The sequence below is a fragment of the Notolabrus celidotus genome, chromosome 16, assembly GCF_009762535.1.
Source record: "Notolabrus celidotus isolate fNotCel1 chromosome 16, fNotCel1.pri, whole genome shotgun sequence".
NCBI classification, from domain to species: Eukaryota; Metazoa; Chordata; class Actinopteri; order Labriformes; family Labridae; genus Notolabrus; species Notolabrus celidotus.
In genome coordinates this window covers 8041639-8067521 of record NC_048287.1, presented here as the reverse complement: position 1 = coordinate 8067521, position 25883 = coordinate 8041639, and the positions used below count along the sequence as shown (strand labels likewise).

General features: G+C 41.2%; 1 protein-coding gene across 1 annotated transcript in view; it reads left to right on the top strand.

Moving 5' to 3' along the window:
• thsd7aa (thrombospondin, type I, domain containing 7Aa) overlaps nt 1-25883 on the top strand; it is a 184857-nt gene that overhangs the window by 133162 nt on the left and 25812 nt on the right. Inside the window, exons 8-20 of the mRNA XM_034704208.1 lie at nt 1969-2209; nt 4237-4352; nt 6381-6513; nt 7343-7446; nt 8966-9160; nt 9445-9711; nt 13899-14077; nt 14206-14211; nt 14950-15083; nt 16532-16685; nt 18003-18144; nt 18506-18621; nt 18706-18823. Coding sequence (XP_034560099.1) covers nt 1969-2209; nt 4237-4352; nt 6381-6513; nt 7343-7446; nt 8966-9160; nt 9445-9711; nt 13899-14077; nt 14206-14211; nt 14950-15083; nt 16532-16685; nt 18003-18144; nt 18506-18621; nt 18706-18823 — 1905 coding nt within the window. The remainder of the gene's footprint in view (nt 1-1968; nt 2210-4236; nt 4353-6380; nt 6514-7342; nt 7447-8965; nt 9161-9444; nt 9712-13898; nt 14078-14205; nt 14212-14949; nt 15084-16531; nt 16686-18002; nt 18145-18505; nt 18622-18705; nt 18824-25883) is intronic.

Sequence of the window (25883 nt, the reverse complement as noted above, 5' to 3'; positions counted from 1 at the left end):
TTCTGCAATGCATTTTTGAGAACCATCTTCCAACTGATGTGTTGGTCACATGGATGTATTTGAAGCAGCTCACTATTTAGGTGACAATAAAGATATAAAAACCGCATCTTGTACATATAACTTTCACAGTAAGCCCCGCCTCTGACAGGACAAATGGCCAATCATTAGTCCGGCTCATAAACAAGCACCCATGAACATTTTCCAGAAATGTTCAAATGTGAGATAAAGCAGTTTTTAGAAATGGTCCTAAAAGCAGATTGAGCTTCTTTTAAAACTCGGTTTCTTCGTAGTTATTAATGTTAATCACTTTTCAGATTTCTGTGAATGCTTCATGAGAAGTTCAACTTTGATATTTTAAATTCTAGCTTCAATGTTTAAACTTTGAAAGTTTTAAAGTAGTAATGTAATATTCTTGTTTCCATCCTTTGTTTACCACCATTACTTTTGATCAGAGACTTTTACTCAGCACTTTATTTAGTAATTCCCCATGATCTCTGTTTTCTTTCTCTGTCTTTCAGAGTTAGCCTTTTCCTTTACTATGTGCCCACTCTCTGCAGAGTAACGTCCCTCTAAGGAGGTGTTCATATTTACATGAGTGTGCCACTTGTTGGTTATTTGGTAATCAAGTGGAAATCCTGATTGAGTATTATCCTGGTTCACGCACAATTGACTTAAGGGCACCCTTAATATGCAGAGCAGTCCAAAACAAGATGTCAAACTGCTAGCAAAGGTTATGTCTAAACACAGAAATAATAATAAGTCTTTGCATCTTTAAAAGAGCACAAACTTGAGGAAGTGTGATGAGGCAGAGGCCAAATAATCAAAGAAAACGTGTGAGAGTGGGCCAAAAAACTTCCAAAAGAGGAGAGAGGTGAATATACACACATGGAAAATGTAATAACAGGGTGAGAGACGTGAGGAGGCTTTAATAGGATAAAAAAACAACCGGAAACATTCAAGTCAGGGTTTGAAATGTCAAACTTAACCAGCTTAAATAGTTGTTTGTGATGACATTGATAGCCAACTAAAGTTTGTTTGAAACATGAATGATGGTCTTTGTGGTGGAGGTATGACAAACCTGATTCTCGGATACAGGAGACTCAGGCGATCTAATTGCTTGTAGGTTGTGAAACCTAATCAATGAGAAGTGCTTCACCAGTCATTTCTGTCAGACCATCCCTCTGACGTGGTATTTATCCTTTTAAATGATGCTAAAGTTAGAGGCATGCGTTGTGGAAACTGTCTGGTAAACAAGGCCAGATATGAGGACAAATGAGTTGAATAACCCAACAAGGCCAGCCCTGTCATTATATCTGTGTCCCTGGAATAGGTAGAGTGCATTACATTGAAAAGTAGGAACGTTACTCAGCTCCTGGAGAGGCCTGTGACCCTAAGCCCGACTGAGCAAGCCTCAGTATTATCTTACAAGACAGACACAAAGATTGTGATGCCTACAGATATACAGATATATATGGGGATACAAAATCTCCCCACTGTACTGGAGAAGATGCAACATGATAGCATTTCAGAACTTCCTTTGAGTGGGGTGGAAACAAGTAGAAGACTCCGAAGACTTATTCATATGATGTGATGTGGACTGATGGAGAATCTGTGATATAACATAGACCCGTGATCAGACCGACACCTGATGCCTGTGCATTCTGGCAAGAACACATTCCAACTGTTGTGTTGGCATGCACCAGTGTGCATCGCAAATGGACGTCTTGGTGAATCACCCAGAGTACAACACTTTTTTTTCTCCTTAGTGTCTCTCTCTGCCAAATGAAGGCAGTCATTTTTGCTAATCTTACTTTTTTGGCTCCCTTGGATTTGTACTTGTCTCCAGTTATTTTTATGTACCCATTTCGACCCGGCACTCCTAACAACTTTCTGTATCAGTTTTGTTGTATTTCTTTCTTTCTTCCGTGCAGCTAAAACACTCACACTGTGATTTGTTACATTTCTCAGGTGGAATCCAATGTCCCAACGTTAGCGCTCTGCAGGAGGTAAGGAACTGCAACGACCATCCCTGCACCGTGTACCACTGGCAGACGGGCGCGTGGGGACAGTGCATAGAGGACTCCTCCATCCCTGCCACCAACACATCTGTAGGCCGAGCACGCGGTGACGACGTATCCTGCTCAGTGGGGATGCAAACCCGCAAAGTCATCTGTGTGCGGGTCAATGTGGGCCAGGTTCCTCCAAAGAAGTAAGACCCTGAATTATTCCTAATGCATAGAAACTGTTCATGAATTTGAGACAAGAATGCATCATTATTTCAAAGTTTTAAAATTGAATATTGCTATAGGCTGTGTTGTGCAGGTCAGAACATGCTGGTTGTGGAACAGGTTTCTTTTTCTTTTGTCAGATAATAAGAGTCGATGGCTATTAAATGAAGAAGTAGGCCAAACATCTACTTATGCTCATTTCTCCATTTTCAAACTACATCTTTAGCAGTGTGTTGCTAGGCTAGGAAGCTGGTTACAGTATCTGCATACTGGTTCTAATTCACTATAATTTACTAAAGTGAATTTCCTCAAAATTTTCCAAAGCTGTACCCAAAAGTTTCCAAAGTTTTTCTTCCCTCACTTCCCTCAAAGACATGGATGAGTGTCAACTTGATGTTACATGAAGCAACAGAGAGCTACACTATGATGACAGATTTGGCATTCATATCAGTGCGTTGTGTGAACAGACGGATTTTTAGAAATCTTCAGTGATTCATCCTCTTCAGCCTTGGATGTTTTTAATCATCCTGTTACGTATTGCTCTTTGACTGGCTTGTACAGCTCACATGATATCAACATCATCACCCCCATGTTCCCTTGTTGTGAATTTTCCCGAATATTTCCAGCTGAGTCCTCACATCAGCTCACCTTGACATCATGTTTAAGTTTTACTAGGGGGGCTGGCAGGTAAATCAGGTACAGTGAGTATGAAAATTTCAGCTGTTTACGTCTACACATGCAGCACACCCAAAAAATTTGGGACATATTATGGAAATTTTGTGCACGTGTGAACACAGCTGTTGGGACGTAGTTACTGTAAGTTGTCTTTCATCTGTTGAAATTATTAACGCTTTTACTTATTCTTATTAAAAGGCAGCTTCAGTTTTTTGGCTGAGTTTATTTTTTGCACTCAGCATGTTTTGTCGTTTAGTCTCCTGGTCCGTGTGTTGCTGCTGTCTGGAGGAGGTGTTAGCTGATGAGCTGATGAGCTGCTGGGCCACTGTTTCAGCATCAGGGTCTGTTTCCCTCCCGAAGGCATCTGCTGGGAACATGAATTATCTATTTATTTATTCAACACAACAAGAGCATTATTCTGGCAGCACAGCAGCACTGCGCAGGCAAACCCCGCCAGCCCCCATGCTGCGTATGGAAATTCATCTCGCTTTTACTCCTGAACCCACTGTTACATGCTGAGCGGTGAACCCGCTGCCTTGGGACACACTTTCACATCAGTGGAGAGAGGGGCTTCCACTTTCAGTAGCAGCACCAGCTGTGGCCGAGATGTGACCACCAAACACAAAGTGGAATTGGCACTTTCAGATGCATTAGTATGATTGCAAAAATGATAGATAAATATGGATGTGCTGTTTATGGATCAAATGTGGTAAAAACAATGTTGAGCTCTGACATCCTTTTCTCCAATACGGGTGCAATAATTCGTATTTCGTATTTGTGTCTGAATGAGATTCTTCTCTTGTTGAATTTTAATTGGTGAGCTGCCACGGGAATTATGTGCAGAGATAATTTCCTGACATCCTTACTTTTCTATTGGCAGGGGATTTTATGATCTGGGAAAAGGTTAAAGGGGAATTCTGGTATTTTAAACCTATGCCCTCAGGCACTGTCTTTTATCAGTCTTTCCTTGCTTTCTTCACCACCTTTCTTCTGTCCTTGAATCCTTCTCTCCCTTCTTTCCCCCCTGCCTCCTCTCTTTCCTTGTTCTTTAACTGGTCTAATAATAAACTGAACAAAAATCAAATAAACCCTAATTATAGATTCAAGGTTTCCTTTTTTCACAGCTTTGTTTTGAACGGGGAATTGTACACACACACTCACACACTCTCAGTCCCAGTCTCAACCCAAATCCTGTGCTAAATCAGGCACATTAGGAACCTCTGCATGAACTCCCAGCGTGGTCCCTCTGGCTCTGATCCAGCACATCTCTCTCAGATTTTCAAGGGTACTTCGTATGTGTGTGTGTCTGAGCATTTCAATGATGTACCTTCAGGTGTCCGGAGAGTCTGCGCCCAGACACCGTCAGGCCCTGCTTACTGCCATGCAAGAGAGACTGCATTGTCACCCCCTACAGCGACTGGAGCCCCTGTCCATCAACATGTCGAGCAGGTAGCTACGTTTTTTTGTTATATTCATTACACACGATATGTCACATGGGCTAAATGCCGCAGTGTTAAACAGTACCTTGGGTATTTTTAAACCTGGAGCACATTTTACATATTTAAAGCATATTTAAAAGTTGTGGAATCACTCCAGTAGATTGTTTTATCCAGCAGGCTGCAATAGCTTCGGTCGAGTCGTTACAGGCAAATGCAGCGAGCATCTACTAAGAGTTTCTTTTTTGTTCCTGTCCTCAGATTGTTCTTCTAAGTGTCTGACAACATTACCGAGATGGAGCTTCTTAAAGATTAAGATGCATTTTTTAACTGTAAAACTATTTTACATTGCTCCCATCAAAGCCACCTGACTCCACAAACCAGTAATCTTACCTCATAGAAAATGGGAGATCACTGTGGAGCTGCGCGGTTATGGCAAAAATCACATGATGAGAAACATGTTCTTCCATTCTTAATGTCAGGATTATGACCTTTAACTGGATAAACAACTTCAGTTCAGGATCTGTACCTAGAGTACGGTTTGTAGCATTTCCATTTAGCCTTTTACGATGAGATAAAGTGTCACTATATTCTGTAATCGGTATCATCTCAGCCCTTGATAAATGATCCTTCAACAGCAATCTCTGTGACTTTGGCCTTGAGAGAACAGCAATGTGATATGATTGTCCAGATATAGATGCAGACTTCCTGTAAAGTCAATAACCTCCACCACCCATGGAGATGTATCGGATACCACAGAGCAGTTGTTGGGATGGTATTCAATATTTCACTTAATTGTATTAGCCTCTCCTTGAAGTGGTCAGATTCAGCAGATGGTGAGCGAATAGATGCATTACAGAACTGGACTGAAATACACTCAGACTAAATTTAGGAAAAGACCACACAAATGATACCTACATTATTCACATCCTTGCTCTGCTGGGATCAAGGCAAAGTTTATTAGGGCTTGAGCACCGATTGTGTTAGCTCATGACAGATTTTTTCTAACGTTTCCCGCTCTATGAGGAAGAAATGGCCAAATCACTTTTTTTTTTTGGCAATTTCCAGGGGTCCTTTTAGTTTACACTCATACAGCATTCACCCAATCTGCTTCAAGGTTGGTTTGCAGCTAGGAGAGACCTAAATGATGAAATATCATTTGGCTTCTGTACTGTCAAAGCAGCGGAAAAGTTTGACAACGGTGATTTTTTCAGCCATTTTCTGGGGCAACACTTTGGTTAATTTCTCCAACAGGGTTCATACAGTCCACTTTTATATTTTTTGTACAGCCAGAAAGCACTTTGAGAAAAAATGTTCTTAGGCTTGTCTACAAAATTCAATGGGTGCAGCCATGGCGGCTTTTAAATGTGGTATAGGGGCACTGGTGGCCTAGCGGTCTCAGCACCCCACATTCAATGGCTACAATCCTCATTGCAGGGGTCGCCGGTTCAACTCCCGGCCACGACTATTTGCTGCATGTCTTTTCCTACTCTCTGTTCCCTGCATTTCCTGTCTCTCTTCAGCTGTCCTATGCATAAATGCAAAATAGCCCCCAAAAATATAACTTCAAAAAAATAAGTGGTCTTGCCATACAACAGAAAGTTACTGTTACTCAGACATAACGGGTCCAAACAGCCTCAAACTTTACATGTAATATCCCTTTTTGAATGCATCTTTATGCATTTTGGGGAATTTTGACTAAGTGCCATGCACCTATTGGCAAAAGCGAGACTTGCTTGACATGATTTGATAGGTTTACAAAGAATCCACACTGTCATGTGACTTCGTGATGAGGGCAAACCATAACAATTTGGAGCCTTTAGGAATGTCCTTTCATTGGAAAAGGCAGCGTAGCTACAACAGTTACAACACATAGTCACTTACACCAAACCCTGACATGCATCGCACCCTGTTTTGCCCGAATGTGTCAATACTGCTTGCAGTTTGAATTCAGTTTGATCTTCCCTCTCAGTTGCTAGATTATTTACATTATTCAGCTGAAGGTGTAAATGTATGTGTGTATTCTTGTGTTTTTGCTCAGATGGTAACACCAAGAAGAAGCAGTACAGGAAACGTATCGTCATCCAGTCACCAGCCAACGGTGGTCAAGATTGTCCTGAAGTGTTGACCCAGGAGAGAGAGTGTGATGCACCATCTGTCTGTCAAGGATACAGGTAACTTGTGCTTAACATACAGTATTTAACTTTAACATCTGCTCACATGACTCTCTTAGAACCTCATAGATGCAGTTACAAAAATAAGGTATGAGTAAGTTTTGATTGTTTTGCAGAACAAGGAAACTGTTTTCCTTTTTTTTAATAATTAAGTTTAAAGATATTTTAAGACTTTTGAGAGATTTAGCCCTTTAAGGATAACCAACAGCATGCAGATACAAATGGGTTCATTTAGGACCAGACCCCTGCCAGATTGGCTATAATGGTCCTATATTTCTTACATACACATCTCCTCATTATGGCATAAACAAACCCAACCCATCTGACCCAAACATGTTTTAGCAGAGCATTAAAAGTGAAAGCACGTTCATCAAGTCATGTAGCCTTTTCGGTACTGGCACCTTAACAGTGCAGACCCAGAGACCGACAATGCACACATTGTTTTAACACAACAATTCCCATTCAAGAAAAAAAAAAGATTATCCTTCCAGTCTTGATAGGCTATATTTGTCAGCTGGCAGATAAAAAAAAAACTACAAAGAATCTAAATGCCAACTCAGTGGTTTATTTTCAGGCCATATTGCCTAGCCCTATACAGACTTGTCATTTGGCCCAGCGGTCAATTTGAGTACCACTCCACTTGAGTGGCTGATTTTTACCCATAAAATGGAAAAAAGACACAATAAACATTTCATCCTCAAGGGTTTGCTGGCAAGAAATTTTACTTTATTGTTGTTTCACATCTGGTCCAGGGACTCAAACTTGCAGCCACCCTCCTTGTATCTGAGTTCCACTCCCTGCTGATTCTTACACCATTTCTTTTTTTTAGATGGAAAACCCACAAGTGGCGAAGATGTCAGCTGGTCCCATGGTCAGTTCGCCAGGACAGCCCTGGAGCTCAGGAGACCTGCGGGCCAGGCATTCAGATTCGGGGTGAGGACAGCCACATTCACATACACACACATACACACACTGTATATGAAACACATGAGTTAAACAGAGAGAGAAGAGAAGGAAAACAACATAACCATGAGCAGTCATCAGGAAATGGCTAAAGACAGAGCTGTGGTGGTTAGGGTGGGGATCTGGGAACCTGCAGCCTGGAACAAGGGAGTTGGCATCAAAGTAGAACCTGAGGGGTGCTTATAACTATGATCTATCTGTAAATGATGTGGGACTGGGAAGAGAGTTGTAAATGGTAAGAATAAGTGCAACAAATCTAACCCTCTGAGTTCAACAACAGCAACAGAGCTGAATGAAGTACAGGCTTAAATGTCAGGAGATTCAGTTTTACAGTGGAAGCAATACACTGGAGTTTCTTCAAATATGGTGGGCAAACTAACGAAACAAAGAGGCAGCAGAACCAAGAGACTGCCAGTCTGCATAGCATTAATGATACCTTGATATACATTCTCATGACAGATCTGAAAATATTTTGGTGCAATCTTAAAGTATGTGCAACCCATCACAGCAGGCATTACTCTCCAGAAATCCGTATCAAAGTTTCACAGATCTCAAAGAGTAATTCCAGCTGCATCACTCTCAGTTAAGGACCATCATTTTAGTCCCTGTTTAACAACGGCAGGACGATCTCTGTCCCACCGATTTCATTCTGTTCACTGAGAGTAGCACTAACACCAGTGGCCTGAGTAAGAGGCAGACAGCTGACTTCAGGACAAACACACACACTCAGACTTCTATTAGAGTGTCAGAGACTGATGCCATTATCTGATTCCAATGAAGAGCATCCTGCTCCTCCATCTTGGGAGGTTCTTGTCATTAAGCACCATTACCTGTAATAGTATACTCTGAGCTGGAGAGACACAATTCAATACAGACCTCTTACTATTCACCCCCTCACTCAATACTACCAGCAGAAGGCCAAAGCCATCTTACAGTCCGATATTTCCCGTGTGTGTGTGTGTGTGTGTGTGTGTGTGTGTGTGTGTGTGTGTGTGTGTGTGTGTGTGTGTGTGTGTGTGTGTGTGTGTGTGTGTGTGTGTGTGTGTGTGTGTGTGTGTGTGTGTCTGTGTCTGTGTCTGTGTCTGTGTGTCATCTTGCCTACATACCCAACTGTGGACCTTGACGTCATTACATTACATATTCACCAGTAGGGACCACCAAGGTGATTGCGGAGGTCTCATATTGGTGTACTCTACATCATGCCAAAATAAACTCTCAAACACTCAATCAATTAGGAGGCCATAAGGTGTGTGAGTGTTCATGTTTGTGCTCTGTATTGCCCCCACAGACTGGTGCTGGGATTGCATCACTGTGTTCTTTCCTGTCAATATTTATTTTCTAAATGTTTGTGCCTTCAGTCCTTTTGTTTTAGACACAGTTAAGGGGATTTTTATTCTTTATAAAGAGATTGGCATTAAAAAAATACATACAGATTTGCATTCCTGCATATGTCCTCTTTATGAAACTCCAACCTTCCATTTCCTTGTAGCGGTCTCATGCCGGAAGCGGGATGGTGGGCAGGCAGATGTTGAGGCTTGTCTTAAGTTTGCCAGCTCCATGCCGCCTCTCACACAACCCTGCCAGCTGCCCTGCCAGGAAGACTGTCAACTCAGCAGCTGGTCCAAGTTTTCTCCCTGCTCAGCCGATTGTGTGGGCGTCAGGACCCGTAAGAGGATGCTGATCGGTGAGAGACAGACTTTAACTTGACTCCCAGATAAAATTAACCTTTACAGTAAGGTCAGTAGATGTAAAACAAAAACAGTTTTGAATAAATTACTTATTTGTCAAGTTGTCTTTATTTAAATTCCCAATGTTTATCTGGGAAAAACTCAGTCTAGGCATTCTTCTACTGACAGCCCTTAAACAGCTGAAATGTGAAACCTGTGTTTTCTCTTGAGGACCAGTTATCACAAAATGGCCAGTTCTTAGGTTATCACTATTTGTGTTTTCTGCCCGTATTTTCTGCAGGGAAAAGCAAAAAGCGTGACCAGTGCAAAAACAACCAAATGTACCCGCTGAGTGAGACCCAGTACTGTCCGTGCAACAAATACAACGCCCAGCCTGTAGGGAACTGGTCAGACTGTGTCCTACCTGAGGGTGGACGAGTGGAGGGTCAACTGGGCATGAAGGTCCAAGGCGACATCAAGGAGTGTGGCCAGGGTTATCGTTACCAGGCCATGGTTTGCTACGACCAGGACAACCGGATAGTGGAGACATCTCGCTGCAACAGTCATGGTGAGTCCCCCATGTTCAAATTATCTGATGATCTTATTCCCATCATATCCTGATTCTTAAAGACACAGAGCTATACAATCCTAATGCCAAATAAGTTGTGACACTGTCTTTAAGGTTTAAGTATTGGCTCACGCAGTCTCTCACAGAGTGGTGAACCTCTTCCCATCTTTCCTTCTGAGAGACTCAGCCTCTCTGGAGTGTCCTTTTTATACCCAGCCGTGTGACTACCTCATTAGTTGAGAGATGTTCCTCCGGGTGTTGTTTCTGAACATTACACAACTTTTCAACTGTTTTTAAATGTGCTGCTGGCTGGATATCTTGTATATTTTCAATTAAATACAGGGTGTGAATGATTTGCAAACAATCAAATGCTGTTTTCACCAACAATTTACCCAGCAACCTTTTGGAATTCGGTTTGCACTTTAAGACCTTATGTATGATTTCCAAAGAATACAGCTAGTACTGATTATTTAAGGATTTACAACCATGCTCATGGCCAGGTGTATTCAACAGTAATCATTAAGTATCTGGAAGGCAATATATTGTGTGGAATGCAAAATCTTAAGGTTGTGGTTCCTATTTGTAGTAAAAGTTAATGAACAACTTTTGCGCAGGGCTCAGGGTTGAAGTTTTTTGCAGTTTAATGGTCTGTGTGGTTAGCAGAGTTTGGATTCATTGACTGAAACATTATCTTAAAAACATCAGCCATCATGTGACAACTTATCTAATATTGTTCAGAGAACTGAACTTGGTTGAACTGGGATCATGCCTCTTCTAGGAAAATCAGATGATAAATGTTCCTCTCACAATTGAAAAGTAGAATTAATGAACGGACATATTATTGGATGATAGCTCCGTTCATTCCCAGAGGGACATCTTTATTTCATCTGGTCTGAGCGTATCGTGACTAATATGACATTTTGGCCAACTGTTGGTTTATGTTCATGCTGCAGACATCTCTGGGTCAAACTGATGGCCGAGCTTACCCCATATTTTAGCATACATTCTCAGAAAAAGTTAAATATTCTCAACATAAATTAAACATAACTGTGAAACATATGTTTCACACATGTTTTTGAAGGGAGAAAGGCTTACACTGTGTCCCTACATTAAAACTTCCATTGTGTTCAGCAATGTGCAGTTTTATGCAGAAGTGTAGCTCTTTTTACCACCAGCTGTTTTCTCTTCTTTGCCATTTCCACATATGGTAGTTGAGCTCAGCCTACATTAAAGTTGATAGTTGTGAGGTATGGATAGACCAACTGCACTTAACACATTTGCAGAGACTTGTGCCATCCCCCTCCGCTGGTCTCTTGCCGTCTTAAGGATGTCTTGAGGAGTCTTTCCCATCAAACCAGCATGCCACAATGTTTTCTTACTTAATAGTCCACCACCATTTTCTTTAAATGCATGATTATGATCTGATGAGGGAGAAAAGGATTAAGAAGTATCGCTGTTAGACTGGTCCGACTCTCTATGTATCTAGCATGATTTGAGCAACACAATAGATGATCTCTCTTTGCAGTTTGTACTGATGTACTGGTCGCACCAGGTATTAAGGTTGCATCCTACACACTGAATTTTACACAACATGATACATGTGTGCACCCTCTAACCACAGTTAGACGAGTAAGTCATCTTTTCACTTCCTAGTCCAACTTAATAACATCCATTAAATTATATAAATTTCCTCAAACTAAAGACAAAATTTATTGCCCCATATCTGACCTACCTTAACCAGGGAGGTGACCCACAGAAAGTCACAGTATGAATCTAGTTTTTAAGGCTCATATGTATTGTTTGAGGAGGTACAAACAGACTATTTTGGTGCAGAAAAAAAGAGACTTGTTAGATGTAATGCATCTTGTTTATTTCAAAGGAGACAGACCCTGAAATGGGACACTTTGGTCTCTATTGCAGTCTTATTTTAAGATGTACTGGATAAAGTCTACCAAAGAGACCAATGTTTCATGTTGTAACTCACTGAAATACTTAGACAACAAGTTTTCTTCAACAGAACAATCTTGTTAACACCAAAAAACAACCTCTTGGATTAATCAAATTAGAGTATTCTTAGGGTCACTTATCAGTATGATAATTTCCCAAACCTCAAATGTAAATCCATCAACTGATCACAGGCACTAAGGTTTGTATTATCTGTGAGTCCATGAGGCCACTTTGCATTGAGCCATATTAACATTCAGTATTATATTCCAGCAGAGGGAGAAAGGGGAATTAAGAATCACAGTGCTGTCGTGCTCTACATGTCTGCTCGGGGAAAATAAAGAACACATCAAAGCACTCGGGGGAAAGAGCGTGCTGTGCTTGCTCATCGAGAAACCCTCTCATTGTGAGTCAGAGCTGTTCTCCCAGTAAAAGGCTGCTTGATTGTAACTGGCTGTAACTGGAAAATTATACTGGGCTCACAGTTTGTACTGCTGCGTGCATCTTATCTGACTGAGAAGTCTTTTACTGCTTCTCTTCTTCTAGAGAGTACTGTAGGGCTTTCTTGTAATGGCTTAGTTCTTCCTTGTAATAACTATCCTCAAATCTCATATACAGTGATGCTTGGTATGAGTATGGCAGGAGTCGAAGACAGGACTGCATAAAGGCAGAATGCTTTAATGCCTGAGGAAAGTTTGAGACTAGTAGTAACGCTGGTGGTTTCACTTAGAGTTCTGGTTTTGACAAGAAAGTCCAACCATTAAATGGAGAATCCTGTCTCCCTTATGTGTCAGTACAAGCGGTTAAATCTCTCAGCAGTCAAGACAGTAGAAAAATCCTAACCCTGACACTCGAGCACTGCAATATTAGATCCTGCAGTTAATAATTGATCTGCTTTACGAGTATGTATTTTTCTGGATGTTACCCTCTCACTGAAGGATTTCTTCCCCTGACCTTTTCCTGAATTCTTTTTGATTGTTCAGAGGTTTGATGACGATTACACAAAGCTGAAATGTGGGTTCATTGTGATCAATGATATCTTTTTGGCTGTGAGACTCTCTTTATGTGGCCGATCTTGCCATGTTAGAGCTCATGGATGCCTTGGAAGTTTTACATTCTGTATTTCTCAGTGAATTTAGCTCAGCCTACATAAAAAAATCTGCCAAACTACCATCTGGCTGGGTGGAAACTGGCTAATTTTTAAAGGAATAGTTAAATTTATGCTTGACGTGTGGTTGTATGAGGTACCTGTCAATAATCAGCATATTACTCACAGGGGATCCAGAACAGAAACTAGACTATCAACCTTTTGCAGAAGGGGTCAGCTCTACCAGCGTATGTAGCTCATTTTAACAAGCTCTGACCCAAACACTGATGTCAGCGTAAATGTAAGGTTAGAAATGTTACCATCAAAACGCTCATATGTTTGTGCTCTACTCTCTGACGCAACACAAATGTGTTCCTTCGTCAGCAGCACCCTAATCACCTAATCAGGTCTGTATATGAGTCAACTTGACTTTTGCCTAGTATACCAACATATTGCATTTTAGTTTGAGATAATTGGAAGCACCACAGTCTGAACATGACGGTGCTGACACAGTTATGTGTGTAGAGTTTATTTCTTCTCCTTCAGCAACTAACACAGCGTATTTCGATAAGGTGAACATACGGTGTGGACCGTGGGTTGTGTCATTATGCCATGAAAAAACAGTGAGAGCTGAAAACTTCCTCTGCAGACTCACTTCAACTCAGCTTTTCTGGTTGAACTTCTGGATATTGAAGTCTGCATCACTCACCATCTATCCAGAGCTCCCTGCCTCACTGAACGCTGCTGTTTTACACACTTTCTTCATTTTTTTAGAAGAAAATATCCCAAACTATCCCTTTATAGAAAAGGCCAGGAACAACCATACCTAGAGTTTCTATTACGACCTGTTGAACAAATATGCAATCTATTCCTCTGTTATGCATGAAAGAGAGGCAACAATAAGGAAACAAACCACAGAAATACATCACAAGATTTTCATTTAATCACAGCTTTTTTCATGGCATTCTAAGTCACTAAAAAGAGTTAAAAGCAGTCATGAGTTAATCAGTCAATTTATTCCAATAGCCAACAAGAAAGATGACAGCAATGTCTGTACCAAAATTGAAAGCATTTTTTCATTGTACTTCATGTATCCACAGTTTCGGTCTCTGTCTGTTGTACTGAACCTTGGTTGTTATCATGTGTTCGGTTACAGGATACATCGAGGAAGCTTGCATCATCCCCTGTCCGTCTGACTGCAAACTAAGCGAGTGGTCCAACTGGTCGCGCTGCAGCAAGTCCTGCGGCAGTGGGGTCAAAGTTCGCTCAAAATGGCTCAGAGAAAAACCCTACAATGGTGGAAGGCCGTGTCCCAAACTGGATCACGTCAACCAGGTCAGAGAGACCTCATTTTCCAATGCTTCTAAGTTTATTCTGAGCATCATTTCAAGTGCATTGATCTTAATGACGTTTTCTTTTCCTTTGCTTCTTAATCCACTTTGATGAATGGACTCCACCCACAGGCTCAAGTAAGTGTGCTGTGTTATATATCTGTACCCTTTCTATAGTTATTATCTGGACTTATTCCAGGTTATTTTTTCTTGCTTGTACTCATGGTGATGCCAAATGATGGTCTCGTTTAAATTTGATATAACTGTAATGACTTCTTTAACTTTAAAGGACCTTTTTAATCCCAATTTAAAGGTTACATTGGAGACTATTTTGACAAGAAGTCCTCTAATCAGAAACTTTTAAAGCCACCAGACTTCAAAGACAAAAACCATCATTTTACCTGAGCAGAAGATGCTTTTTTGTGTCTGTTTTTGGTCTTTTTTAAGTTTTCCAAAGGAAAATAGCATAAAAAGAACTCTTTGTTTGTTCCTCTCCTTATTGTTGCTAAAACATAACAATCTGAGTGTGTCAGTGGCCAAATAAACAATTTTATTAGACATACTTTGGTTAGTTCAATTGTCCCAAGATTACATTTACAATTTCCTATTCCCATTTTACAGTTTTAGCCTTTATCCAGTTTGGGTTATTTGAAAACGTTTTATACATGTTACTCATTTAATTCCCCCAAATTAAAAAAAATAACAGGAAGTTAAAAAACGAGATCTTTCCCCTTAAATCTCATTAAATATCATTACTGATTTCTAGATTAGGAAAAGAACACAGGATATGTTTTGATAACAGTTTGTATTTTTGTAAGGCTACTCTTCAAAACTCCTGTACGTGTAAGACCAGTGACAGTGGTGTTTGTGTATCAGGTGTACGAAGTGGTGCCATGCCTCAGTGACTGTGGGCAGTATGTCTGGGTGGCAGAGCCTTGGAGTGTGTGGAAGGTCAGCAATGTGGACCTGAAAGACAACTGTGGCGAGGGTGTCCAGACCAGGAAAGTCAGGTAAGATCAGCATTCTTGTCTCAACTGGACTTTTGTTATGTCCTCAGTTCATCCAGACTATATGAAAGTAATGAAAGTGGCCTTTGTCACATCACCAACTGGCTCTCGAATTTCAGATTTCAAGCATCTTGTTTTATTGATGCCTTGAGTCATTGGTTCCCAACCTGGGGTCCAGGCTCCCCAAGGGCGTCAGAGACTTTAGAGGGGACATGACACTGTGTTTGCTGTAAGGTTGTCAAGATTATATTTGTGCAAAGAAACTAAAAATATAACAACACACTTGCTGGAAAGTTTACACAACTGTCTAGATAAAACCGTTTTTTTCCTTGCTTCTTTTGGTAAGGAAGTGTGTGTCTGCTAGTTCTGGTGGTAAAAAACTGTTAAAGCTAACATCAGAAAAAAACAAGTTTATCAATGGTAATGGTTCTCATGCAAACATTTAAAGATGATGTTAGTTTCTGAAAGCTTTTCTTACAAACAAGTACAGGGGGCTGTTGGAAAAATGTTTCGAACCACCTCCTTACATTTGAATTTTCAGGCTGAAGCTGGAGAAAACTGGGGATCAGCAAATGAAAAGCTATCAGCTAACCATGTGGTAGCTGTCTTTGCAAGCTGCATTTGTAATCAGCATAGTTTGGGTGGTTTTAAATAAAATGTACTCTTGGAAATAATCCTCAACTCTCTTGGGAGCCTTTTAGTACAATCTACTCTGAACAAGACATTTGTTGGACCACATTTCACAGAATGAACGTCATGCTGTATTGGAGAGGACTTGAATGTAGAGATTGAGACCATAAACTCATTAGGAAAATGTTTACTGAGAGAATTAGTTGAGTACAAAGTTGGCTCAATTATGCATAGTCTTACAATTAAAGTCAACCTGTGCCCGCCAAATGAAACAGCAAACAGAAGCCACTTTCTCATTGGCCGCCTTCCGCTACTTCTACTACCCTGACTCAGCGGCAAACATGAGTGATGAGTGATGACGGCCAGATTCAAACTGTGACTGATTAACTGAGTTATTCAGCAGAGAGTTCATCCGTTTTAAGTGGTAGATTTATCAAATTAGTGCTTACTTAAAAATGTCCTCTGATGTTTTTATAAACATAAACATCAGAGGAGAGACTGGCTGTCATCCACTCTGAGATCATAGCAGTCTGAAGCTCAGCAGCCCTTTGGTACTTTACTCCTGTCTCTGAAGTCTCTGAACCATTTTTAGATTTGAGATATTATTCTATTTGAAAGATGAACTTTTGTCTCTAAAGTGCTTTAGAGACAGAACAGAGAAACAACTCTAAAACTCTCCAAAGACTTATCTGTTGATTAAATCCAGATATTTTGAATTCTTCTCCCTTACCAATATTTTAAAATAGATAAAGATACTGTAATAAAAGTTTAAGATAAGGTAGAGGTGGACTAATCTTCTGCCTGTATCCTTTTAATTCCAGGTGTATGCTGAACACAATAGACGGGCCTTCTGAGCAGGTGGAGGACTACCTTTGTGACCCTGAGGAGATGCCTCTTGGGGCCAGGAACAGCCGGCTGCCCTGCCCTGAGGACTGTGTGTTATCAGACTGGGGAGCCTGGAGTCCCTGTCCCCTGGTAAGAGTCACGTTGTACTACATCTACTGTCCTGATTCCCTGCACAGTGCTTTTTTACCTTAAAAGAAGTAACCAGTCTACAAACTGTCAGTAGTGGAAGTTTGTATTTACCCTGTTTGATTGTAGTTAGTTGATTGTCGCATTTACTATTGCAAGGATAAAAGACTTGCATTGCTGCCCTTCAGCTTTCCTTTGCAGTGACTGCTCAGTCTGTTTTTATTCGTTCTTTATACTTCATATTTACTTTGTTTGAACAATATTTTTAAAAAAGAACATAAAAACATTGTAAATAAATTGAGTCCTGTTGCTCAGACCTAGAAACTGATGAAAAAACGAGTCAACCTTCATCAGATCAAACACAGTTGATATTGGGAGTCCCCCCTCTATCTTTATTTCGATTGGTTGGTAAGGAAGGAGTTACACTGACAAGGGAGTGAATGTTCAACATGTTGGCAATGTTAAACTATTTTCAACTGAGAGTGCTGTAAGTGCATCAACAAAACCCAGCCGACATGGAGAGTGCTTTTCACTTCGGATGCTGAGCCCTGAACACGTTGGACTCTGTTGGTTTTGTTTAGAAAACAGGAGCTGCCAGCTCTTCTAGTGGACACAGGGCCTTATGCACTGACTCATGTCACATTATGTGACCAACACCCCCGCAGGTGTGAGAAATGATGATCTTTGCCTCTTGCAGGTCATAAGATAGAGCCTGTCCTCTGCCTTCCAGATTAAGAGCTTCTTGTGACATAAGGGACAATCCAATGAAAGTATTATCGACTCACTGTCCAGCTGACTCATGTGGTGTCATCTCTCCTCCTGACGACCCTCATGGCCCCTCAAAGCACAAGCTTTGTTGTACGGTGAACATTTCTGTTAGTTTGTTTCTTCTTTTCTTCTCAGAGAAGCTCAAAAAAAAGAAAGCACTGTGTTGAACAAACCACAGCTCTGTCTTCTGTTGGAGTTATAGGGATAGGCCTGCTTTGTAAACTCCACTGCAGAGCTTTCTGCAGATGAGTTTTTCATCCATTCATGGCCGTGCATGCTTTGATCTCACTCTGAGAGATCGGAGGCTCTAAGTTTCCAATACGAGCTCTGCACTCCATCAAAAGTCCTTCAGCTGACTCTTTTCCTCTCACTGGAGCTCTGCTTACATGCTCTGGTTCTGACCTGTTTTGTTGCAGTCGCTATCATTTGAACGGATGAACTGGTTCAAACTCAACACTTACCTATACACATGTTTGAGAAATGTCGTGGAAATTGTTTAGTTTTACATGAGGACAGTGAGAGAAAAGCTACATGTACTCTGTGTGTCCTCAGCCCTGCAGTGAGAACAGTACTCGGGAGAGGAGTGCTGACCCGCTCCGACAGCCTGGAGAGGAGAAGGAGTGTCCTCCTACGAAAGAGACGGAGTCCTGCAAACTCAACAGCAACTGTTTTCACTACTCCTACAACATTACCGGTGAGACTGACACAGCTTTCTGATACAGCAGGTGTTACAGGACAAGATACAGCTGTACTTAAGAGCTAGAGTCCATTTAACCCTCCAGTCTCTTCACTAGAAATGAGTCCACCTATGCCTACAGCAGTACTTTTATCTATTGTGACTTGATAGTGAAGTATGACACAGAAGTAAACGATATGCCCACAATGTTGATTGTTTACAGCGATACGGTTTCTATGAGTATCTTCAAATGCATATAATCTCTCAAGCCTGTGCAGTCTATGGCTATGTATGTTTTGCATGCATTTGTATTGTCCTATGATCTGAGAAACAGATGCTCTAAGCTGCAAAAGTATGACTGTGCGTTTTCTCCCCGCAGACTGGAGCACCTGCCAGCTCAGTGACCGAGCAGTGTGTGGAGTTGGTATCAAAACCCGGATGTTGGACTGTGTACGCAGTGATGGAAAATCTGTGGACCTGAAGTTCTGCAAAGAGGTCAGCTTTGTTGTGTTTTCTGATAAACCCAAACACATCTCTATGTTTCTTTTAAATTGACGTAAGCCTGGTTTTGTCTCACAGCTGGGCCTGGAGAGGAAGTGGCAGATGAATGCTTCCTGTGTGGTGGAGTGTCCGGTCAACTGCCAGCTGTCTGACTGGTCACCGTGGTCTGAGTGCACCCACACCTGTGGGCTGTCAGGTGTGTATGCATGCAGTTCAATCCCTCACAGTCGATCCTGATCCTGTTCCTTTTGAATTTTTCAGAACATTCCGTCTAAATCTTGTTCTGAAAATGTGGTTTTATTTTGTTTCCAAATCTTGTGTGAGCTCATGTCAGCAGGATCACAATATAGCAATCACTTCAGCACCCCTTAAGGTATATGGAGGAACAGTATGTGAATGAACAATACGTTTTTGCAAGATCCAGAGAAGCTTTTGCAAAATCTTGCAAAGTTTGGAGAGATGTAGAAAACTTTGGCATGATCTTGAAGTAACATCAAGCTCAGATGGCTCACACTGATGAAAAATTGTACCTCCTTGTCAACCTCAAAGGCAATGTATGGATGATGAGTTATTGACCCTGAAAGGTTATACAACTTTTGGGGATCTTGCAAAAAGTTTCTTGGATCTTGAAATAATTATTTGAGATCCTGTTTCTTGGGATTAACCTAAAATGTTCTTCCCCCTATGTTTCTTTGTGAATCACAGGTCGCTTTTATTATGTGTGACACAAGAGGAATCCTTCAGTTCTCCAGTCAATGATACCTGGCTACAGTATCAGTCATTGGTCTTAACCTGACCTTCCTTTCATACAAAGACCAGTGATACAGGGTGCTTATACTTAAAAGTACTAACTCATTTTTTGTTAGTAAATGTGACCTCATATTCACAGCTCTAATGTTTTGTTGCAACCCTTGCAAACATGCACAAATATTTGATCTTCGTTGACATTATAGGTGTGACTTTGACCAGAAACATCCTCACAAGATAAGCCAAGATAACCACATCACTCATCTGAACAGCCACACTGAGCCTTTGAGACATTGTGGAGGCATAAGACTGGATCTGTAAAGCCCTCATATTAGCTGATGATCTTGGCCGAGTATCATTTCCAACCAAGGGGCATGACCAGATTTCTCACACTGATTGTTGGGTGACAATCAGCTCAAAGCTCCGTCAGTCTGAGCCGGGCCTGACTGCAGTAATCATGACATGAGAGGGATCAATCTGCTAGCTGTTTGGGTTTCAGGATTAAAAACTTTGGTTGAGAAATGAATCCAACCACAACGTCCATTTAGAAGCTGCTCTACGTTCAATCCTGTCACGTGACCTCCTTCAGCAGATGGAGTTTATTCAGCTGCTGCAGAAAAGCAGATGTTCAAAATAACATCTACTTATGTTCACTTCAGAGACTCGTTTTACATATTGGCTAAAAGCAGCAGAGAGGTTCAAAAGTCAGTGTTTAATCTGGAGTGACGCAAATATCCTCCCATGACCTTTTCAGATCTCAATTACTAAGAATAGAGAGTTTCAAAGCAAATGATCAATAACTGATGATATCTTGGTTATTATCTTAATTATTTTAACTCATCGGCTTTTATGTTCTAGTTACTGAATTCAAAGAAAACACTCTGAAACTGTGAAATACAAAAGCAAGGGAAAGAAACCTCAACCAGGTTATATTAGCCCAGTCTAAAGGATGAATCACTCTTTTTTTTGCAGCAACTAAAAGCTCAAATAATTACTCATCAAATGCTCCCACCATCTGCCTCATGTCAAGTTCTTACTCACAAAGCAAAATGCTTGTATGATTTTCCCATCCAAACATGCTTGTAAAGTTCTGCAGCACTGAACACTTTGCTCTTGTTTTGCACCTGATTGAGGAGATGAGCTGTCAGCATCTCTGCTGTGTGCTGCACTGTACGCTCTCATCCTGACGGAGCTCAAGTCTGTCTATTTGTAGATGATGAGCTGAATGTGGAGGAAGACTTCATACTGGTGTAGAGCCTGAAAGAAAACCTTTCCAGCGATCATACCCAATGAATTATATAGTTTTCAAAAATAAGTGCTAATTCATCAAAAGCTAGAAATGATGCACTTATCATTTAAAATTATGTGAATCCGTATATTATGTAAAAGGATAATGTATGGTTAGCAGGTACTTTTAAGTTTTGAGTTGAGTCATTTCTGAGACTTTGACATTTTTCCTCTGAGGTAATTTGATTAAGCGCTGGTGGAGGAACTCAGATTTATCTTTTATCCATGCCCTGGATTTCTCAGACGTGACACCGGTGCACTGATAACTAGGTATATGACAGATATGATACAAAAGTCACCCTTTCTAACAATGCTGACTCTTAGGAGCGAGCCAGTAAGAGCAGCTTGTCCAGATAAGAAACACTCACACCCACAGTGGTTCAGACCGTTTCATGTGGGAAAGCATGCCCATATGCGCCTTGATTGAGCTTCTGACGGCCTTGGAATGATATAACCTGGAGGTGAAATTGTTGTCATGATCACTATAAATCTGACCATGTTGCCTTTCACAAATACTGTGGCAAAGTTACCAAAAACTCTCAGCAGATGGTTAAAATGTTCAGTCTAACTGTGCATGGCTGTTTGCTCCAGTGTTTGTGAAGTAGACATTTATGCATAAAGGTTCGTCTGAATCGGAAGGGGCCTTTTTTTTAACCCAATGAATGCATATTGCTCATTAAAGTACACCCAAACAGCACCTGCGGACTTGCTGTGCGGCAGAGTTTGTGGTGCATCAAACCTGTTTTAATGGCCTTTGTGAAGGAAATGTTTTTGTCTCATCAGGCCCTTTTTTTCTTTTTGATCGTCAAAATAAATTAATTTCATGTGAGCATCGTAAATATTACATTATGTTTACACATCTCAAATCAGACATTAGACATACAGGGTTAAGGAGGAGTAAGGTCTCATATGACAAAGGTTTTTAAATAACAAAATAAACAAATCTGAAGGATGATTTTGAGCTCAAAATCAGATTAAGGTGTAGGTTCTTATTTTCCCTTTGTCCCTTAGTTCATGCAGGACACGGAAGTCATATGGCTCAGCTATTTTCAGCTGTCAGGCCACAGTTTGAATTGTTGTTTTCTATCCGTACAACCAATCACAGCTCATTCTAACAATAAGGTGGTCTATTTAAACACTTCTTCCCTAATCCCAGCAACACCTTTTATGCCCACACTCTGCTGCTGTTGGTTAAACTTCACCTCCTCCACCCCAGCCTCCTCCTGTTTAGTCTAAATGTCTGTTTTACCAAGCAGCCTGCTTGTGGGGATTCCCTGGGAATCCCCACAAGCAGGCTGCTTGGCTAACCCGGGGAGTGTTAAAGCAGAGCTTGTAGCACCAAGCATAACTGTTTTCCCATTTGAGAATAAATGGTTAAATCTATGACGAGCATTCCTGACTGAAGTGAAATTAAAACATCAGAGTTGTTTTAAATTTGGCTTTAACTGAGAAATCTTGCAACTATCTTCTAGACTTTATTAAGGAACAAAAAGTCTGGACTTTGACATTAAACTCCAAATATTGAGGGTGATGGGTACATCCTTATACAGAGGCTACGGTCCTCATAACACTGGTTGTAGGTCTGATTCTCTGACACATTTCTTGTCTCTCCTTCCCTCTTTCAAGCCGTCCTGTTACATAAGACAAAATGACCAAAAATTAATCTTGAAAAAACCTCCAGTTTTTGAGATCAATTTCTTTTTTTGATCGAAAAACATGAATAACTTGATAAAGGATTGACTTCAAGAATCAGAGCTCACATACGTTTTAATCCTCCACCTTACAGAAACAATATTTGATTACATTTCATTAGGTTTCCAACATAGCAGCCTCCTCACAGCCTTGATAGCGTAATGCTTTCCTAGCTTTAGGTAAACCCTCAGCGCTGCAGGCTGACAGTGCTCAGCTCTCTGTTGTGTGCTGAAGAAAGTCAGCCTCGTCTTTACGGTAATGGGGGAAACCAGAAACGCTTTATGATGTGAGAAACGACGTTGTTATTGCCCTAAACCAACTGAGAGAGGGATCATAATGTCCTCATGTGTAATTCCATAGGATCAGGCCATTGATTGGCGGTCCATTACGAGTGTGTGCTCTGGGGCTCGGGGAGCACTCTGCTCTCTGCGAGTCCTTGAGAAGAGCAGCAGCCAGAGGCAACAAGAGCAAACAGTAGATATGAAACCAATACAGGCTTTAGCTATTGTGGTAACCTTAATCTGTCCCCAGGCGGAGAGGATTTCTCTGGTTGTTCAGTGAAACAGCAGGTAGGCCACAGGAAGAGAGGGCCTCCTCGCTCTCTTTCCTGTGTTTCCTTTTTATCTCTATCTGGCTGCGAGGACAAACTTCCCTGGAGGAGCTGATTTCTGTTCCAGAGCCAAGAATAGAAATGAGCTGGGTTGTTATTTCAAGCAAATGAACATACCTGGAAGCAGCAAGGTGCTTCTATCAATCAGCTGGTGTATTCTCCTGGATATGTGCAACCTGCGTGCATAGATAATCATGGTGTTGTGTGTTCTCCAGCCAAACACTGATAGGGACAGCTGGTACAGGCCCACACACAGGCCCAGCAGATCTCAGTGCCACCCAAACACTGCTATGGCCCCCTGCAGAGACACCACTGAAGCCTGAGGATTAGACTGGAGGGTGATGACTGGTTTCTCTGGGCATAAGGACGAGCATCTTCTGCAGGGAGAAGCAGGACTCAGCCATGATGATTTACTTGATATAGACTTTTTACTATTATTTATTGTGTAATTTTGAAGGCTCTACCCTTTCTTTTCATAAGTCCTTAATCTATGAAACCTCATTGGTTTACCTCCCTCAAAAAACTACCCTATTGACAGTAAACAACACATTCACAACGCCTTTACTTGTATTTAAAGATTTAGAAAATGTGAATTGCTTGTTTATTTTAAAAAGTGACTGGACTTTTGATGTTTCAAGGAACAACTATGGCAACAGGAGGACCCGCCAAACTATAAACTAATAACAGTTGAAAAAAGCAAGCACACAGAGGATCTACACCGTCATACAATATTGACCAATTGGTATCAATACGATGTGCAGTTATTCAGAGGTAACTTTGATTACTCTCTGGCGTCCAGTGATCCCTGGTTAATGTGACAGCAATTGCACTTTTCAGGAGTTCGGGTTCGGTTGCTTTCCCTGCTTCATTCAGGTCCTGTATGCGTGATACTACTGTTCCCCGGGACAGTAAGGCATATGACCGGTGACAACATGCCTACCTGAGGATGTCCTTGGACCTGAGTGTTTCACCATGTTGACTGGCCTGCTTTCCTGTAATGGTGTATGATGCTTAGAATAACAACCTGAGTCTGTCAGGGACAAAAACAAGACCTACTTTGACGGCCTCCAATGCTACACTGCCGACAGCGAAACCTGTGTCATGACTACTGGAGGAATTCTTCCCTTTTTTTCTGTATACGTAATTTAGATACCAAAACATGATAGAAAATAACCTGATCTCCCCTCTTAAGTGTCCCCCTCTCTTTGTAGAAAGCAGGCAGATTATACAGGACTCATGTGACTGGATCACTTTGAGACTTTGTTTGTTGGGAATACAAGTTAATGTTAAATCATTGGCATGTTGGACTTCCAGTTTGACTCTTCTCCCGTGCATGGTTTTCCGCAAAGGGCCGATTGTTTGATAGTCACAGAGGATTTTGGCAGCTCCCTCTGTGTTTCATGCACATTGGTTTGTTAGCTGGCAGCTGGTGAGACCTGCTGCTGGGGAATCATCACCCTGGGACATGTTCCTCATAGTGTTCAGCATTAAGTGCAGTTCTGCAGGGCTTGGCAGTGACAACACTGGAGATTACACCAATTAGTCCTTCATGCATTTGAAGAATGGTTGTTAATGATCTCTCTGCAAAGACCTGGAGCTCTGAAGATGACCTTTTGAAGCAGATCAAACATTTTTATAACCATCGTCCGCATTTAAGAGCAAACTTTTGTTGTGTTAGATCTGATGCTGACATGCTCCACAGAATGTTCTCTGTAATGCAAACTTACATGATTTTTGAGGGCTACTTTTGTACGTTGTGTCATCAGTATAACGTCTGCATGTAGTATTTGTTTTGGGTGCTACAGTGTTTAAACACCACATGCACTTCCCTTGAGACAGCAGCTAATTGCGAAATTCTTCACATCTCCCACCTCGGGCTCTGGGTTAAAATGAAGTGTGAATTTGGTTAAAGGCGCTCCTCCTCTGCTCCAAAAAACGTGCCATCTAACGTTAGACAGGCACATGATTCATTTTAACAAAGAAATATAAATATTCAAAAGGACTACAGGGCATGTAATGAAGCCCCAACATTGCAGCATGGTTTACGTCAGCTGAAAGAAAAGAGATGGTGTTGAATTATCAATGTGTGACAGAGGAAATACAGTTGAAATGATTATATTATTCACATGAAAATTAAAACACTTGAGAGATTCACTCAGGTGTGGTGAATAAATGGTTAAAAATATGAAGGGAGAAATTATATTATCGCTCAGTCTGAGTGAGCATTACCTCTACCAAACATTGTTTGTACAAAATGAAAGACTGTATATTGTGAAAGACAGCAGTTTGAAATTTTTTGTCAGAAAATACTATGCTTGTAAAGGACAAGAGCAGACAGTGGAGACGTACCACTTTGTCCACAGGGGGTGCCACAATCAACACAAACCAAAAGGTTCCTCGCATGAGCTCTAATTTAAAAACACCATCACAGTCATGGTGATACTTTCTATAATATATACAGTCATTCAGTGATGCCGAGGATCTTGTTCATGCTTTTATCTCATCAAGGTTGTATTATTCTAATGTTCTTTTGTTGAGTCTGCTTAAGAAGAGTTTGCAAGATCTGAATGCAGCAGCCTGTCTTCTGACCGGTCACACGGGTATGAGCTCATAACTCCAGTGCTCTCCTCTCTTCACTGGTTGCCTGTTCATGCAAGAGCAGAAGTGTTGCTGTTGACTTTTAAAATTGTAAATGGTTCTGCACCGTCGTATCTAACAGACCTGGTGGACCCATATGTGCCTGCTCGGGCACTTCGATCTCAGGGAACTGACTGCTTCTTCTAAGTGTCCCTAAGGTCCAAAAGAAGACAGTGAGCGGGCCTTTTCTTTCAGTGCATCCACTCTATTGAACCTGTTGACATTAGATTAGCATGTTTGGTTGATGAATTCAAAGCGAAGCTGATGTTTCTCATGGTGTGTT